The sequence below is a fragment of the Embiotoca jacksoni genome, unplaced genomic scaffold, assembly GCF_022577435.1.
Source record: "Embiotoca jacksoni isolate LCO1_2020_lvr unplaced genomic scaffold, fEmbJac1.0.p SCAF_2, whole genome shotgun sequence".
In the NCBI taxonomy this organism is placed as follows: Eukaryota; Metazoa; Chordata; class Actinopteri; family Embiotocidae; genus Embiotoca; species Embiotoca jacksoni.
Genome location: NW_027185340.1, coordinates 4,436,404 through 4,451,467, shown reverse-complemented (window position 1 = coordinate 4,451,467; position 15,064 = coordinate 4,436,404). Strand labels below are relative to the sequence as shown.

Sequence of the window (15,064 nt, the reverse complement as noted above, 5' to 3'; positions counted from 1 at the left end):
TGAAAAATGATTGCACAGGGTTTAACTTGAGAATCGTTTTTTTTGGTGAACTGCGTGATTCATCACAGGACGGTGGATCGTAGAGCCCAGGGCTATAAGGGACAAGGTCACTGTCTGTCATCAGCTCATTATTAGCCCTCCACCCTGAGATGAAGGCAGCTCGCCTCAGTGCTGACTCACCCTTTAACACACAGCCCCCATCTCAGGGTTCCTGGGAACGCACTTCAAATCACACACTCTTTTCTAAGTGTAAAATGATGTCAGTATCAGTGCTTCACAAAACCTTTTGTTCTACCTCTGATTTCTCTAATGTCATGCAGTTTCTATCATCACACTGATACAGTGTTATGTAAAATACATTGAAGCTAGTTTAAGTTTACGGTCTAGACTTTGTGCCACTTTTTTTTTTGTTATTTATTTTTCGACAACCAGGGGTGGAAAGTAACTAACTGGCTACGGTGTTTACTGCATCTTCTTTTTTCAAGTAATTGCTTCTTCAATCAACCAAAAATAAATTAGTAACACAATTGACATAAGTTGATAGAGAATAGGACCGATGTCGTGAAGGAAATAGACCGAGGTTCAGGTTCAGGTTCAGACTACACAATATCAGAATAAAAAACAAAAGCCTGAGTAGACAGGTCACTCACAGCAAAAATGAGAATGGCTCATGTTTAGCTGCTGTATTGTTCACCGTTTTAGTTTAGCATGTTAGCATGCAAACATTTGATAATTAATACAACACATAGTACCGCTGAGGCTAATGGGAATTATTATTGTTGCAAGTTTTGTACTGGACAAACTAAAAAAGGTCTGACCAAGATGTCACGACAGTGTACCGTTAACTTATCTATCATGTCCTTTCACTGAAAATGCAAATGTGAACCTCAGGTTGTCACTAGAGGAAGTCAGTTTCACTAGGATATGTCATTTTGGAACAATGAACGTCTGCAGAGGATTTTGTGCTATTCAGTAAATACTGAAATACTTCACCACAGGATAAGTGAAAACTTTGACTTGCCGATTGTGCTAAATGATCTCAGGGACTCATGAAAGTTCTGAGGATACATCCTGTGAGGACCCTGAAAATTGAAAAAAATTTAAGACAATCCCACCAGTGGTTTTCCATCCATGGAGCCGTTAACACAGCTAAAAATACCCAACACCTGATGCTTCCAGCATTTTTGGTCTTTTTGCTGTTAAATTGTAAATTTGGTGGAGAAAGTGTTTTCTGGGTTTTTGACTGTTGGTTGGACAACAGATGTTTGCCTACAGCTCTACCATTAGATGGTAATTTACCCAGATGTTTTGGCATTTTGTAAACTATATACTAAAAATAATCAGTAAAGTTAGTTTCAGTTGTAGTTTTTTAAAAACATTAAAAAAAAAAAAATCTGAACTTCTGTTTTTACCTCCAGCAAAAAATGCTGTTGTGTTAATTTCTAACTTTTAAAATGTAAGAATTACAGAGTAGCTTTTAGGATGAACTCCACGGTGCTCTGGTAATCTTTTTCCTGGTGAAGTAATCTGGATGCAGGATGCAGCTTGGTTGCTCATAAAGGGGAATGTTTATGTTTATATATCATTGATCAGTGCCTCGTCTAATGCCTTACAAATGGTCTCCGTCAGCTGTGACTACATGCAGAAAGGACTCACAGAGACCAGGAGGGACAGATCAGGAGTCACTGTGTGCGTATTCTCAAGGTAAAGTAAGTGACATACAACAGGTATTCTCAGCGTAAACAGCAGTGCTCATGTGGATGAGTGAGTAAGGCATGACTGGCTGTTGTGGAGACAGGAGAAGGGGTCTGGTGGTAGTAGTAGTAGTAGTAGGGAGAGGGACGGTCTCTGTTCCTTTATGGGTGTTCTCAACCCTCCCTTACTGTTTTTTTTTTTTTTTTTTTCCTTAAGCGCTCCACTCCCCCAGCTCTCTCCTCAAGCCTTCAGACCACTTCTTTCTCTTCTCCCTCTGTTATTCTCTTTTATCCTCTCCGATCCAGCTCATGTGTTGTGCTTGCGCATGCTGGATCGCAGCATCAGAGTACACTCCTGAGAGACCTCTGGGTTCTCAATCATGCGTTGCCACAGCTGCTGCTCCTCCCCGTATGAGTCCATCCAGTCCACCTCGTTCCCGTAGCTTTTGCCTTGAAGGCGTGGAGTAGAGATAAACACATAAACATTTGTTTTACCTTGTTAGAACAACTAGAGAGCCCTGAGGCCATCAACACTCCCTCAACACTCCAGTTTAGAGATCTGATTAATTCATGATGACAAAGCATTTATTAGCAGTATGCAGCACAAAAATGTCATAAAAACAGATAATAAATGGGTAAATAGTAAAACGCAGATGTAGTAATGTAGAAATATTATATCTTTTTATGATTTATTCAACAAGAGCAATGCACAATACATGTATTGTACCAGATATGGCTAAAAACTTTCTTTTTGTAAATTTTGGATGGAGGCAGACACATTAGAATTACTCACAAATACTGTACATTAATACATATTTTGAAATGTCCTCATAGCTACATACAACTACATTATTGTGTTGTAAATAAGTTAAATTTGTATACACTACTTTGAAATGCATAACATGAGGATAAAATAAAAATAAACTGATTTCAATAATTTACACAATCAGATGAGTATTGTGCTGACTATTTTTATGCCACCTGTGGTGATTTTGTAGAGTCAGCAGGAAGTCAGCGTGTCTTTAAGCTTTTAGACAAACATGTTATGGAAAACTTAGTGGTTGCTTCTCAGCTGACATTTTCTCTCTGCTAAGCCAACTGGCTGCAGTGCCAAACTAAACGAACTGACATAAGAGCTCAATGAATTTTCTTTTGATTATTGTAAACAATAATGTTTAACTGGCCCTTTAAAAGGCATCCAAGATAAACAACCATTTATTTGTTAACATTTGAACACCCGAAGGTTTTAGGGCTTTGTGAACCATTTCGTGGAAAAACTACTCTCGAATAATCATAGGGTGTAAAAAAAATAAATAAAAAAACTGAAAATAGATCCCACTTTCCACTTCTCCACAATCACACATCTCACACTTGAAAGTTGAAAAGAGGCTTACCCATAATGAACAATGCAACATTAAATTATTCCAGAAGTTATACATGTCAGCCTCCTCAAAGTGAGTAAAGCTCTTAAGTCCACCGAGACCTTTTCAGAGGTTTTACTACCTTGTTTGGAATTCTGAAAACGACGTGGAAATGTCTTCTCACATACAAACACTGTCTAACCTGATTATTTTCTTTTCCTCCCAGACAATCTTACCTGTGCCAGCTCCCAGCCTGAGTCCTCCCAGGAAGACGTTGCTGGCCAGAGCTTCTTTGTCCCACACAGTGAGCTCCAGGCAGACGTTGTTCAGGTCTCCTGACTGCAGGCCGCAGTAGGTGAAGGTGTGGTTCCACTGTGGGTTTACGGTGCGTCGCTCCACCGCCGTCTTGTGCTTGGTTGACTTGTTGCTGTCAGGGAGGAGATATCTGAGGGAGAGAAGACAACTCACTACACACTACTGAAACTGTGATTTTAAAAAATAACATCTTGGCTCAGTATCATGGAGGAATTATTGAACAGGTACAGGGATCATCTGTGTGAAGTGACTGTTAACATTTATTGTGAGTCAAAAGACTCAAAACAAAGACCAAGTCACAAAAAATGAACAGGAGAGCTGCAGAAATGTAGTTTTACTCTGCCAGACTGTAGCTCACAGCTTCAGTTTTCTTTGCTGTGATTATAGCAAAATGGTTAAAAAGTGGAAAAACAATCTACAGAAAGACACAGAATGAAAACGAAGAGAAGCAAGACAACTATAAAAGGAAAGAAAATGACTCCAAAGAGAATTAAAATGGACATAACGTTGTTTGATGTGATTGCAAACATCTACAAAGAGATTCAATACAATCACAAAGAGCTGCAAAATGTCTACAGGGAGGTACAAAACAAGCCCAAACAGACACAAAGCCGGACATAAAACCTGGTCCCACTCTGCCCCTCCATTCAAAACTCAAACTCGCCTCACCCTTTCACAAAAGGATCAGAAGTGCCTCCAGACTTGACAGCAGTTAGATTTTTGGCTCCTTTGACCAGCAGCTCAACCATGCCCCCTTTAGGCAGAGTGAAGCTGCTCGCCTTCTTGCCTTTCAGGAAACTCTTCTTCACTGCAGAGGAGGAAGGAGAGGGGGGGTGGTTAAGGGGGGAGGGGTTAGGGAGGGCAGACAGAGAAACAGAATAAACAATCATTAGTGCACAGTTTCTGGTTTATTCATGAAACACTTCAGAAATCAAACAAGTTTGCAATGATCACAAGCAAGGACAACTTATGCACACAAGACACGCATGCAACTTGTATGTACAAAGAAAGGTACGTAAACGTAATACGATAATGAGCATGTGTGTTTCTTTTAAACAAAGAATGAATGAGCAACCTTCAGGTGTCAACAGACTGCAGTTAGACATGACATTAAACCCACAGAAATCTAAAGAGAGACTCAGTATTAACTGTAAAAGACAGTAAAAAAAAAAAAAAAAAAAGTTGCAAAACTCTGAATATGATCAGATCGAGGTAAATGTCAGACGTCGTCAGCCTGTGGATTCATGTACCGGCCTCATGATGCTTTTTTAATGCAGTGATTTAAGCGTTATTCATTATTGAGGAAGTGTCTGCGAGTTTGAGTTCTTTTTTGAAAGAGAGACCTGAGAAAGAAATTACTTTCACACAAGATCTCAACAGTGAAAATATTTTACCTGAACATCACACATGACCACACGAAATAAAACAGCTGCAGACGTTATTGGAAATATGAACTAGAAAAGCGTTAAAATCTCTCAGAGGAACTAGGAAGAGTGCGAAGAATCTCTCCTGTGATCTGGTTATTCGCTCTGAATTCATCTAAAGATGTTAAATATCTCAGCAGCTTGGATAGCGAGCTCGTATTAATGAAGACGCAGATATGCTGATGCTCTCTAAATGCCAGCGATGACCATTTGACCTTTTCATACAGCTCATTGTGGTGATTGTGATGGCTGCCCACATCAATAAATCAAAGTGCACAGTGGTCCATGGCGTCCAGTGGTTTATGGGTCACCGCAGCAGCTTGAGTGTTCAGGATACCACTATAATCCAATCAGAAGTTTTGTTTCAGCGTAAGAATCAAATCTGAATTTTTCTTTTTGAGCCAGATGTTTGAGATTTGTAGCACAGTCTGTGTATCATGCATGCATATTTATAAAAAAACAAAAATAACAAGCTGGAATTTAGTGTTTCTGGTGTGAAAACTTCACCGAGTGTAGACATCACATAACTTCTGTTAAGAGCTCTTATAAGTTGAGGATGTCATCAACACCTGAATGGAGCTGGCAGCACTGTGAGGATCATGTTCTTTGATTTCTTCTTTAACAGAATACAGCTGACACTGCTGTTAGAGAAGCTGCAGGTAAACACCACCAAAACCTCCTGGTTCACTGACTGCCTGACAGACAAACCAGTTTGTGTGTCTGAGCAGGTGGTTAGCAGCACAGCGCAGGGGACTGAGCTCTCTCCTCTCCACTTTACGCTGTATTCCTCAGACTTCCAGTAAAACTCAGAGTCCTGTTATCTGCGGAAAGTCTCAGAGGACTCTGCAGTTGTGAGGTGTGTCCATGGTGGAAAGGAGACTGAATACAGTAAAGTGGTGGTGTGGTGTAGGAACAACCACCGCCTCTTAAACGTGGCCAAGACAAAGGAGATGGTTGTGGACTTGAAGACCAGGACTTCAGGAGGACCAGGACTTAGCTGACCGCCATCCTGGGAGAAGATGTGAAGGAGGTGGAGGGACTGCAAATGTACCACTGAGGCTGTCTACAGGAAGGGACAGAGCAGACTGCTACTTTAGGAAGTTTAGGTCCTTTAATGTTGTTAGGTCCGTTAATGTGAATAGAGATGAAGATGTTGCATCTTCTACCAGTCTGTTGTTGCAAGACCACATTTTCTTTGCAGCCCTCAATTGTGACAGCAGCATCAAAGCCAGAAACACTAAGAAACTGAATGAGCTGATAAAGACGGAGCACCCGCAGTTGGTCTTTGAGAGGAAAATGCTGCACAAACTGCTCAACATAATGGACTACAAATCACATCCCCTACACGACCCACTGCTCAGAAAGCAGTGTTCTCAGTCTGAGGCTTCTTCAGTTCCTCTATAATAAGGATCGCTATTGGAAGTCCATTCTGCCCACCACAATAACAATACACAGTATAATGATTCCCCTCTGTGCCGGGAGGATAGTCTCACCCTCTGAGTACCAATAAACAATGCACATTCTACATTTAATTAGCGCAATTAGAGCTACATCGTAAACTCTTTTTTTCTGTTTTATTCTATAATTTTATGAAGTTTCTACTGCAGTAGTTTATGTGTGTGTTTTTTATTAAAATCCTCGATGTCAGTTATGTGTGTTTTATGACTTATTTATACGAATTGATGTTAAAACTCTTCATATTCCTTTTGTGGATTAATTAATTAATAAATCAATCAATCATCTGTCTGTCTGTCAGTCTATAGAATAATGCACTGAATGTGACACCTAAACTTTGTGCAATAACATGATTTGAATAAAGTATTATGATTTAAACAAAATGAGCATACACAGAATAATATATGGTGAAATGGTCGTTACAGTGATGGACGTACCTTGTACTTGGTCCAAAGGTAGCGTGAGGTTCTTCTCTGCAGGTATGTACTTCAACACAACAGTCAGTTCTCCGTTGTACTGCATTGTGGAGTCTATACAACTCTCCATCTACACATACAAAAAAAACCCAAAAAACATTCACAAACCTCTCAAATACTTGTCTTTGAATGTGTTTGTACCTGGTGGACAGAGAAGACTGTGGTTCTTACCTTGGGCTGCAGGTTGTACCACTCCTCTAACTGGGAATCGAACTCCCAGGAGTCAAAGGTCAGCTCCACTTCTCCCAGGAAGTTGTTGTGTCCAAACCGGTCGTGGTGCCACACGGACACCTGCAGGGTTCGGGTCTCCAGCTGCGAGTGGCTGATCACGTACTAAAAAAGAGCAAACAAGGAAACTTCAGCTCAGTGTTTCTTCATGATAAAAGATGTTAATTCAGATTCTCGTCTGTGCTTATCGATTTTTTCTGCCACAAACCCTCAGATTCTCGTTGAAAACAGGGTTAATGGTCTTGGCCTTGACGCTCGTCTTCCTCTTGCTTTGTCGTGACATATCTGGCAGCAGGTAAGTCTTCACATACCTGCCAAAAGAAAGACACGATGACTCAGACATGCTCTGCAGGAACACAAGGAATTCACGGATTTCTGTTTGATCTTGTTTATACCAACAACATGGCATATCTGATTTCTATGATTCCTGGAAAATACTGGACTTCGGAGGACGATCAATAATCTGGGAAAAATCAGATCGAATAAAAATATATTGGCTGATATCACTTTTTGGCAAAGCTCCTCCAAATTTTGCTGTTTAAACATTGTTATGAAAAGGTTTCAGAAGCTGAACAAGAATTAGAATCAGTAAATATAGGATACAAATTAAACATGAAAAACTTACTCAAAAGTAATTATTATAGATAATAACTGTATAATGACTATATAACGTTAACTACTCTGCCCTCCATGTTAAGTTAGCGGTTTGATAGATTTAAATACTTTAAGAGTTACTGAAGGTACATTTTTTTTTCTTTGTTTAGTCTTTGTGTCAAACACATCCCGGACCAATCTGCACACTGAACTTAAATTTTGTCCCATCTAATTTAAAGAATGTTCCCTAAAATGTGTTCCTTTAATAGAATTAATGGTATGCACTATTACAATTAATGCACTCTTACGCGTCTGTGCGCTGCCTCCTCTCGTCTCCGGTTGCCAAGTTGTGACACTCTTTCACCAGGACGTTGAGAGCACCGGTTTTGTAGCTGTAGCTGATGTTCAGCAGAATCTCGCCGCTCACCCTGGCGTTGCCATAGTCACCAGTCTCGCTGTACATGCTCATCATGCTGTTTATGCTGCTCTGTGAAGCCAAAACAAGAGATAGAGACGGAGATATGAGAGCGGGAGAGGCTCCGAGGAGAAAGGAAAGGAAGCAGAGCAGCACGGGATGCAAGCAAAGTGAAGAAAATAACAGCATCAGAAGGGTGACAGAGAGCTGATGAAACACAGCAGAAATAAAACAGCAGCCCTGGAAGAGCATGAATGGAATAAAATCTGTGGCTACTTATTTACTTATTTGAACTTTCCAAAAATCAAAAGAAATTAAATTCACGCTCACGTGGCACAAGCCAAGCAGAAAAACCTCACAAATGAGAATCTAAAGTGATGTAATTTTTGTTTAAAAATTACTTGCTTTTGACGGACAACTCACTTAACATCAAAGTTACTGCTCTGATTCCAAGCCATAACAAAATAAAAAGACTTCTCCGTCAAATAAAAGGAACTTGGAATAGAAATGTTTAGAATCAGAATAAGAAAGTCAATAAAAAGCCCTAAAGGTAACCATGTAAAACAAAGAAGAGTGACAGCTGCTAATGATGTGAGCTTATTATAACCAGCTACTTCCAGAGAGTTAATGCTGACTTGTGGGGCTGGACCTCATCAGGTTCCCATGACAATCCGTTAAATTAAAAAATTCTTCACATTGTCTACCTGCAAAACCTATCTCGCAAAGAAAAGACTCCAAACCGTTACAACCGCAGAAGGTAATTATGTCTGGAAGATTTCTTGAGAAAAGGCAGGAAAATAAGACTGCTGCAGTTCTGGACAGAATAAAACTGCCATACTCCACTGATAATAATATTGCTGTCCAGGGAGTGCATAAATCAAGACGCCAGAGTTGAGCCACACTATGCTTTTTCCACAGGAAAGTCTACCTCATTTATTTCTTGCTGGAAGCCAGTGTGATAAATGACCAGTTTAATGTGAGGAGCTTAGAATTAAAGCTGCCGTCACGTTAGAAAGGAGGCAAGTATGAGCACAAACACACAGTGAACATGCAGATTTATGAGTATACCGGTACAGTCAGTAAAAACCTGTTTATTATTGAATGTTGCATGTAATATTTATACTTTTCTGATGCACATTTACTGTTCTGTAATGTAGAGGTGAATGTTAATGCATACACAAATGTCGAAGGGGAGACTTACAGTCTCAGCATCCGAGTCGGGGATATTGAGGTACCCCCACCTTCGTTCTGAGCCCGGAGTGGAAGACTATTCATTTAGAGAGAGATAAACAAGGGGATGAAGAAGCACAAGAAAAAGAGGGAGAACTGAGCTCTTTGATGTGTTAGTGATAGAGGCAGACCCTCAGCACAGACCCGAGCTCTAACAGCATCCCCAAGAAACCCCATTACACATGGTTACCATGGTGATTATCCGAGGAAACCACAGAGATTACAACTCATCTGGAATCAGCTGTGAAATCAGCGTGGATGCACGGAACACACAAGCAGGGAGAGAGAAGAGTAGGGAAATGTTCCTCTGGATGTTTATCATGTTTATTTATTTATTTAAATATTTTGTTAAATTTATCTAATTGTTTTAGTCGTGTGATTAATGTGTCTCAGTGGATTAGACTGAAACATCTCAATGACAGTTAAACAGATTTTTGGTTTGGTCTGGATAGTATGTTGTGATGTTTAGCACATGTCTGTTCCCCTCACAATAAACCAAAATAACCCAAAATAACTCAGCCTCAGCTATACTATAGATTTGATCAAACGCTATCATGCTTGCATGTTAAACTAAGATGGTGTCCCAAGTAAACATGATCCATGCTAAACATAAGCAAGCTGAAAGTACAGTCTCACTATTAACCCCATTTGTTTTACTAAAAAACCCTAAAAGCTTGGAAGCATTGTGTTCATTTGAGTGTTGTTGTGAAAACATTGCAGCACATAGTGATTTAACAAGTTTGTGTCTCTGTAGATGACAGAAAAGGTAAGAAACTACCATTTTGTACAAACTATTATTACAACAGAAAATGTTGTTGCTGCGGTGTTGGTATCTTAAAGTTGATTAAACCATTTGAATCACAAAGCTTTGTGCTCTTACATGAGATATAATTTGATTCAGAATGAGATGCTGACATTCAAAGTGCATCAGCTGTGTTATCACTAAGCCCATATTCAGACCAGAGAGAGTTCAGATGTCAACATGGCTGTAGACGCTCAGTCTGGTGCAAAATAACCCCAATGTTTCCCAGGAAGTCACAAGAAAATCTTTATATGTTGCTCATTTTGAACTCAGTAAAACTGAAATAAAGCAGAATAAAAATAATAACACAGAATTTACTGAAGCTTGAAAAAACTCCAAACAGATCCTGGAAACGACACCTTTAAATGCCTGTCACTGATACTACCTCATTTGTCCACAGAGGCCCTTCGTGCAGTGAATCATACCACAGTGGGCAGACTACATTACAGCTCGATTCATAGATAGGCTATCAACGATCTGCAAAATGTCCCTCATCAGCTCGTTCCACCTCCATTCATGCTGCCAGCAGCAGCTCAGTGACGTATACAGTATAAAGACAGACGTCACACAGGCAGGACGTCTGTTTATCTTGAATCGTGATTATCAGGTTACACACACAGACAGAGAAGCTGAACAGAGAGTCGTGACATAAGTTATTTTGGCTGTCGGGCTTTTTCTCCAGAGGATATTAACATGTGACCAAGTCAAGAGTAAACATGGGAAATAAAGTCAAATAAAAAGGGCTCTAACTCAACATGTGTGAGAATATTAAATTAAATCATGATGATAACTTTAGTTTTATGTGCCCATGTCGTGACATATCTATCATTTCTGCCTCCAGCCCAATACAACACATTTCAATTAAATATGTGATGAGGAAATTAGAAAATTTTAATTTAACAGATCAATCACAGCATCATCTCATTCCTGTGGCAGTGTCGATGTTGTAATTCTTTCAAACCAATGACCAGAGTCCAAAGTTATCTGACCGACCTTTATCCTTTTTTTTAGGCAATTCCAACCAAGTCAATCAACACAGGTTTGAATTTCCTGAGCATGACAGATCAGACAGGTCCTCGGCTAAAACCTGGATAAGAAGCATAACAAAGACCTCACAGGCTGGAAATAAAAGGTGGGGGAACAACACAGCAACCCGTGGGGTGCAATTTGCATTGAAATTGACCCTTGTCCAACCCACAAAGCCAACCAGGTCAACGCGTGTTGACCTTTTCAAACACTAAACCAAAGTGGGTATAACCCTGTCTGGTCCCTCGGCGTGAAAGAGGTATTACTCTCAACGATCACCAGAAAACAGCCATCAGTGGTTTTGATTGTAGCTATTAATACCTCAAAACAGAGAATAGTGGAAATAAACAGTTGACAGTAGAGTAACAAGGGAAGGAGTGACAGTCTGTTGTTGTTGTCAGGATGTTGTTGGTCTGACAATTGGCATCATTTTTGTCCAATTATGTTCTGAGATCAATAAAGCATCAACAACAACAAGAAAAAAAGAGACAGAACAGTCAAAGCTTGATTGGCGGCATGAGTATAAGTTGTGAACCCAAAATGGACTCTTTACTGGACCAAAACAGTAATATTTGGGTCTGATAAGATTGTCTGACGAGAGGGACGTCGTGACGCATCTCAGACGTTCTACTGTTGTTGTGAACTATGATAAACTACACAGAGTGGAACGATCGGTTGTCGTGCTGGAATATCATTATTGAGTTATTTTCAATATCGTCAATTAGTGTCGACGTGTACAAACATTGTAGGCTAGAAAACCAAAACAATGAGCTAAAAGACACTTAATATAAGTGATGACAATTCCCTGAGGAGTCATCATTACAAGCAGCACGTTTCACATTACACACACTCAGTTGATCTTTTGTGTAATATAAAATATTCACGAGTGCAGCTTCTTTCCATTTATATAAACGCATTTATCTCCAGAGACACATAGTTCAAACCTGGACAAATAACACCAAAACTATCTGCTCTGATAAATATCACCATCTAAAACGACCGCTAATATTGATCCTGAACTTAATTCCAAAGAAGAACTCATTAACATACTGAAATACGCAAACGTTATTCTCATACACAGAGCAGTATTACACTACTACTGAGTCAAGTTTATGGAAATGCAGCGGGGTTTCCTAAGTGTGGAAGGTGTTTGTGACACACTTTGTTTACACAGTCAACACTAAACAAACACACCCAACTCACACATCAGGTGCTACTAAGAGTATGCCAACCATGAACATGTAGATGTTTGTATTGTGTGTGAGCACACAGGACCTCCCTGAATCTGGTTTTTGTTGTTTTTGTTTTTGTAGCTTTAAAATGAGAGTTACCGCTGACACTGTGTTGCTCAGGCGCTGGCTGGGGGTCTGGCTGTGGGCCGACATCAGGGCGTCGATGTCTTCCTCCGCATCCTCATCAGAAAACTCCTGCGGATGACAGCATTCAGATTTAATCAAAAGCCGGTTGACATCTGGGAAGCTGGCCAGAGCGTCTTTGTACTGTGCACTGTTTTAAACGCAGCAGCTGCGTGGGTGGACTTCAGCCAGCTTCCATAAATTTAAACAGACAAGTCAGGGCAGACTGTGGTAATTCATTTTTCACGTGGAAAATCACAATGCCATCGGGTTTACAGAAAACTTGTGAGTATGAATGGATGAGTAGGTTAAGAAAACAAATCCTCAGTAACCCAGAGTGTTTCTGTGGACTGCTTTGAATGCAATGCATGCTCAGTAAACACACAGACAAAGCAGCTCTATACGGACCGTCACAGCCTCAACCTGTTTTCAGCCTACATCTGTTTAGATGCTTGTCATGCTCTTTGAAGTGAGCTCTGAAGAGAAATTAACATTCAGGCCCACATGTGACGCATCGCGTCGAGTTCATCAGCTCACGGATCCCGAGCCTGATGTGGTTATACACTACAGTATAGTACAAGTGGGGATTAAAAAATCAGGCTGCTTTAACTTCAGAGCTTCAGCTGTGATTGTGATGAATGTGTTGAATAAAACCAAATACGTGATCAGTGTGCCGTGATGGAGCTGTGGGAGGAAGAAGGGACGGACAGATGCCGCTTACTGTTTCGTTAAACCCAGGGACCGAGCGGCTTCTGAGACTGAGGGCATCATCACTGGGTTCAGAACCAGGAGCTGACAGGTCCATCTCTGAGCGACTGTGATCTGTGCAGGGGCGGGAGGAGGGGGGGGGGGGGTGCAGAAGAACAAAAGAATAGTTTCAAAGCTGAGGTAAACACTGAGAAATAGAGGTGGAACGTGAGAAAGTTTTGTGCATCCTAATAGGTCAGGACTTATATAGGCCAGTTTGTCAGATATCACAGTTTTCAAATGCTTTATATGGCAGCAGAAAGTCTTTTTGTTCTTGATTTAGAATTTTTTTACTCCCAGTCTTGTCAGTTTATTTGATTATTAAACATTCAACAGTGTGCAATGCGTTTTTCTCACCAAACGTTTATTCTTCAAACATAAATTGGTGATTTTGGCCAAAAGAGCCTGTCCACAGCTTTTGTTTCTGAAGACTGGCTCTTCCAGATGCTGTTCTCGACACTTCAGGTCATGATTTTGGTGAGAAGGTCGCAGGTAAAGTTTCCCTGTTTAAATCCTGTTTGTGCATCAACGCTGCACCACCACCCTGTCAGTTCAACCTTCCTGTACGTCCTCTGCAGTCTTATGGGGATTTTTGTTTGTGCTTTTTGTCCAGCAGACATTCAGTTTTATCTGAAAGTTTTCTGACTCTTCCAGATCTTGTCTCAACTTCCACAGTTTCCCTTAACTGCAATGTCTTACTGACATTTTGGACCGTAGAAACTGCAAGCTGGAAAACATCTTTTTTATAGCTTGCTCTGCAGACATCCGCGAGCTCCATCAGTTTCTTCACTTAGAAAGAGGATCAAATGGCTGTTGAATTTTAATATTTTAAGAGTAGGAACATTTTACAAGTTAATGAAGTTCTCAGACACATGCTATGATGACTGTTTCTTCTTTTCTAAGTTCATTAAATAAAATGTAACGGTGCATTAACATCTGAAGAAAGCCTGATTGTTTTTTGAGGAGTGGTCCAACTTTGTGTTTCCAACTGTGACAGCAGACAAATGCAATTTAAGTCATTCCTTACGCTTTTGCTTTGTTTTTTGAGGGGTTTAAAAAAAAAAAAGAAGCCTAAAACCCCTGTTTGCATATAGATGAAACAAATGAGATGTTAGTTATTATGCTTCAGAGCCAGAGGGTGTATTTTGGAACTTTCAAGATAGCCGTAGCTGTTCTCCCCACATCCAGTCTTTATGCAAAACGAATCAGCTCCCGGCTCCAGAGCTCCACAGTAAAAACACAGACATTAGATATATTTCTACTTGGAAATAAAAGCCAGTATAGTATTTCCAAAAGTATTCCTTTAAACGTGTAAAAACAGATAAGGAAAAGTTAGAATTTGAAATGTAAAATGGATTAAAAGTGTATAAACTTGGTCCACGGCAGCTTTACCACAAGTGTGTGTTTGAGATTTTATAACAGAGTGAAGATCTCAGGAGTCCTCTGGGGACAAAGTGTCTTTATCGGCACAGCAGATGAATAAAATGATAGAAAAGTAAGAGAATCCCTTTAACTGGAAATATAAAGCTACAAACCATCTTTTGGATGCACGGCTGGATATAAACTCTGACATCTGTGGCCTTGTGTGGAGATGCTCACTCAGCAGCTCTTACTAACGACACTAATCGCAGCCATTCGAAAATCTTGACACACTTCTTAGCAGCGGTTACGAGCAGAGATAAACGGTCTGAACAAGCGAGACAAAGTGGAGAGGAGATTATACTTAAAGAAGAGGGGAGTTCAATGCATAAAGACATACAACAGATAGCGATGAAGACATGTGAGTCAACAGTGTAATTTGTGCAGATGTGACATCTGGTCCTGGCAGAAGGAGTAATTTTATCCTTTGTGAGATTCTTAACAGTCTGAGTTGTGGAGCAGCTGAGTGTTGTTGCATCAACCCACCGAGATGATGCTGAGATTGTTTAACATCACCTCTGAT

At 40.2% G+C, this 15,064-nt stretch overlaps 1 protein-coding gene across 4 annotated transcripts in view; it reads right to left on the bottom strand.

Moving 5' to 3' along the window:
- Positions 1-1,832: 1,832 nt before the first annotated feature.
- sytl5 (synaptotagmin-like 5) overlaps positions 1,833-15,064 on the bottom strand; it is a 38,548-nt gene continuing 25,316 nt past the window's right edge. For 3 of the 4 annotated variants that reach the window (XM_069154073.1, XM_069154072.1, XM_069154074.1), the window contains exons 9-18: positions 13,097-13,197; positions 12,352-12,447; positions 9,164-9,229; positions 7,856-8,034; positions 7,162-7,264; positions 6,897-7,058; positions 6,687-6,795; positions 4,040-4,178; positions 3,292-3,500; positions 1,833-2,144 (exon numbers count right to left, since the gene is read on the bottom strand). In XM_069154073.1, coding sequence (XP_069010174.1) covers positions 2,002-2,144; positions 3,292-3,500; positions 4,040-4,178; positions 6,687-6,795; positions 6,897-7,058; positions 7,162-7,264; positions 7,856-8,034; positions 9,164-9,229; positions 12,352-12,447; positions 13,097-13,197 — 1,307 coding nt within the window. In that variant the 3' untranslated portion in view covers positions 1,833-2,001. The remainder of the gene's footprint in view (positions 2,145-3,291; positions 3,501-4,039; positions 4,179-6,686; positions 6,796-6,896; positions 7,059-7,161; positions 7,265-7,855; positions 8,035-9,163; positions 9,230-12,351; positions 12,448-13,096; positions 13,198-15,064) is intronic. The other variant, XM_069154075.1, reaches the window with a different exon arrangement.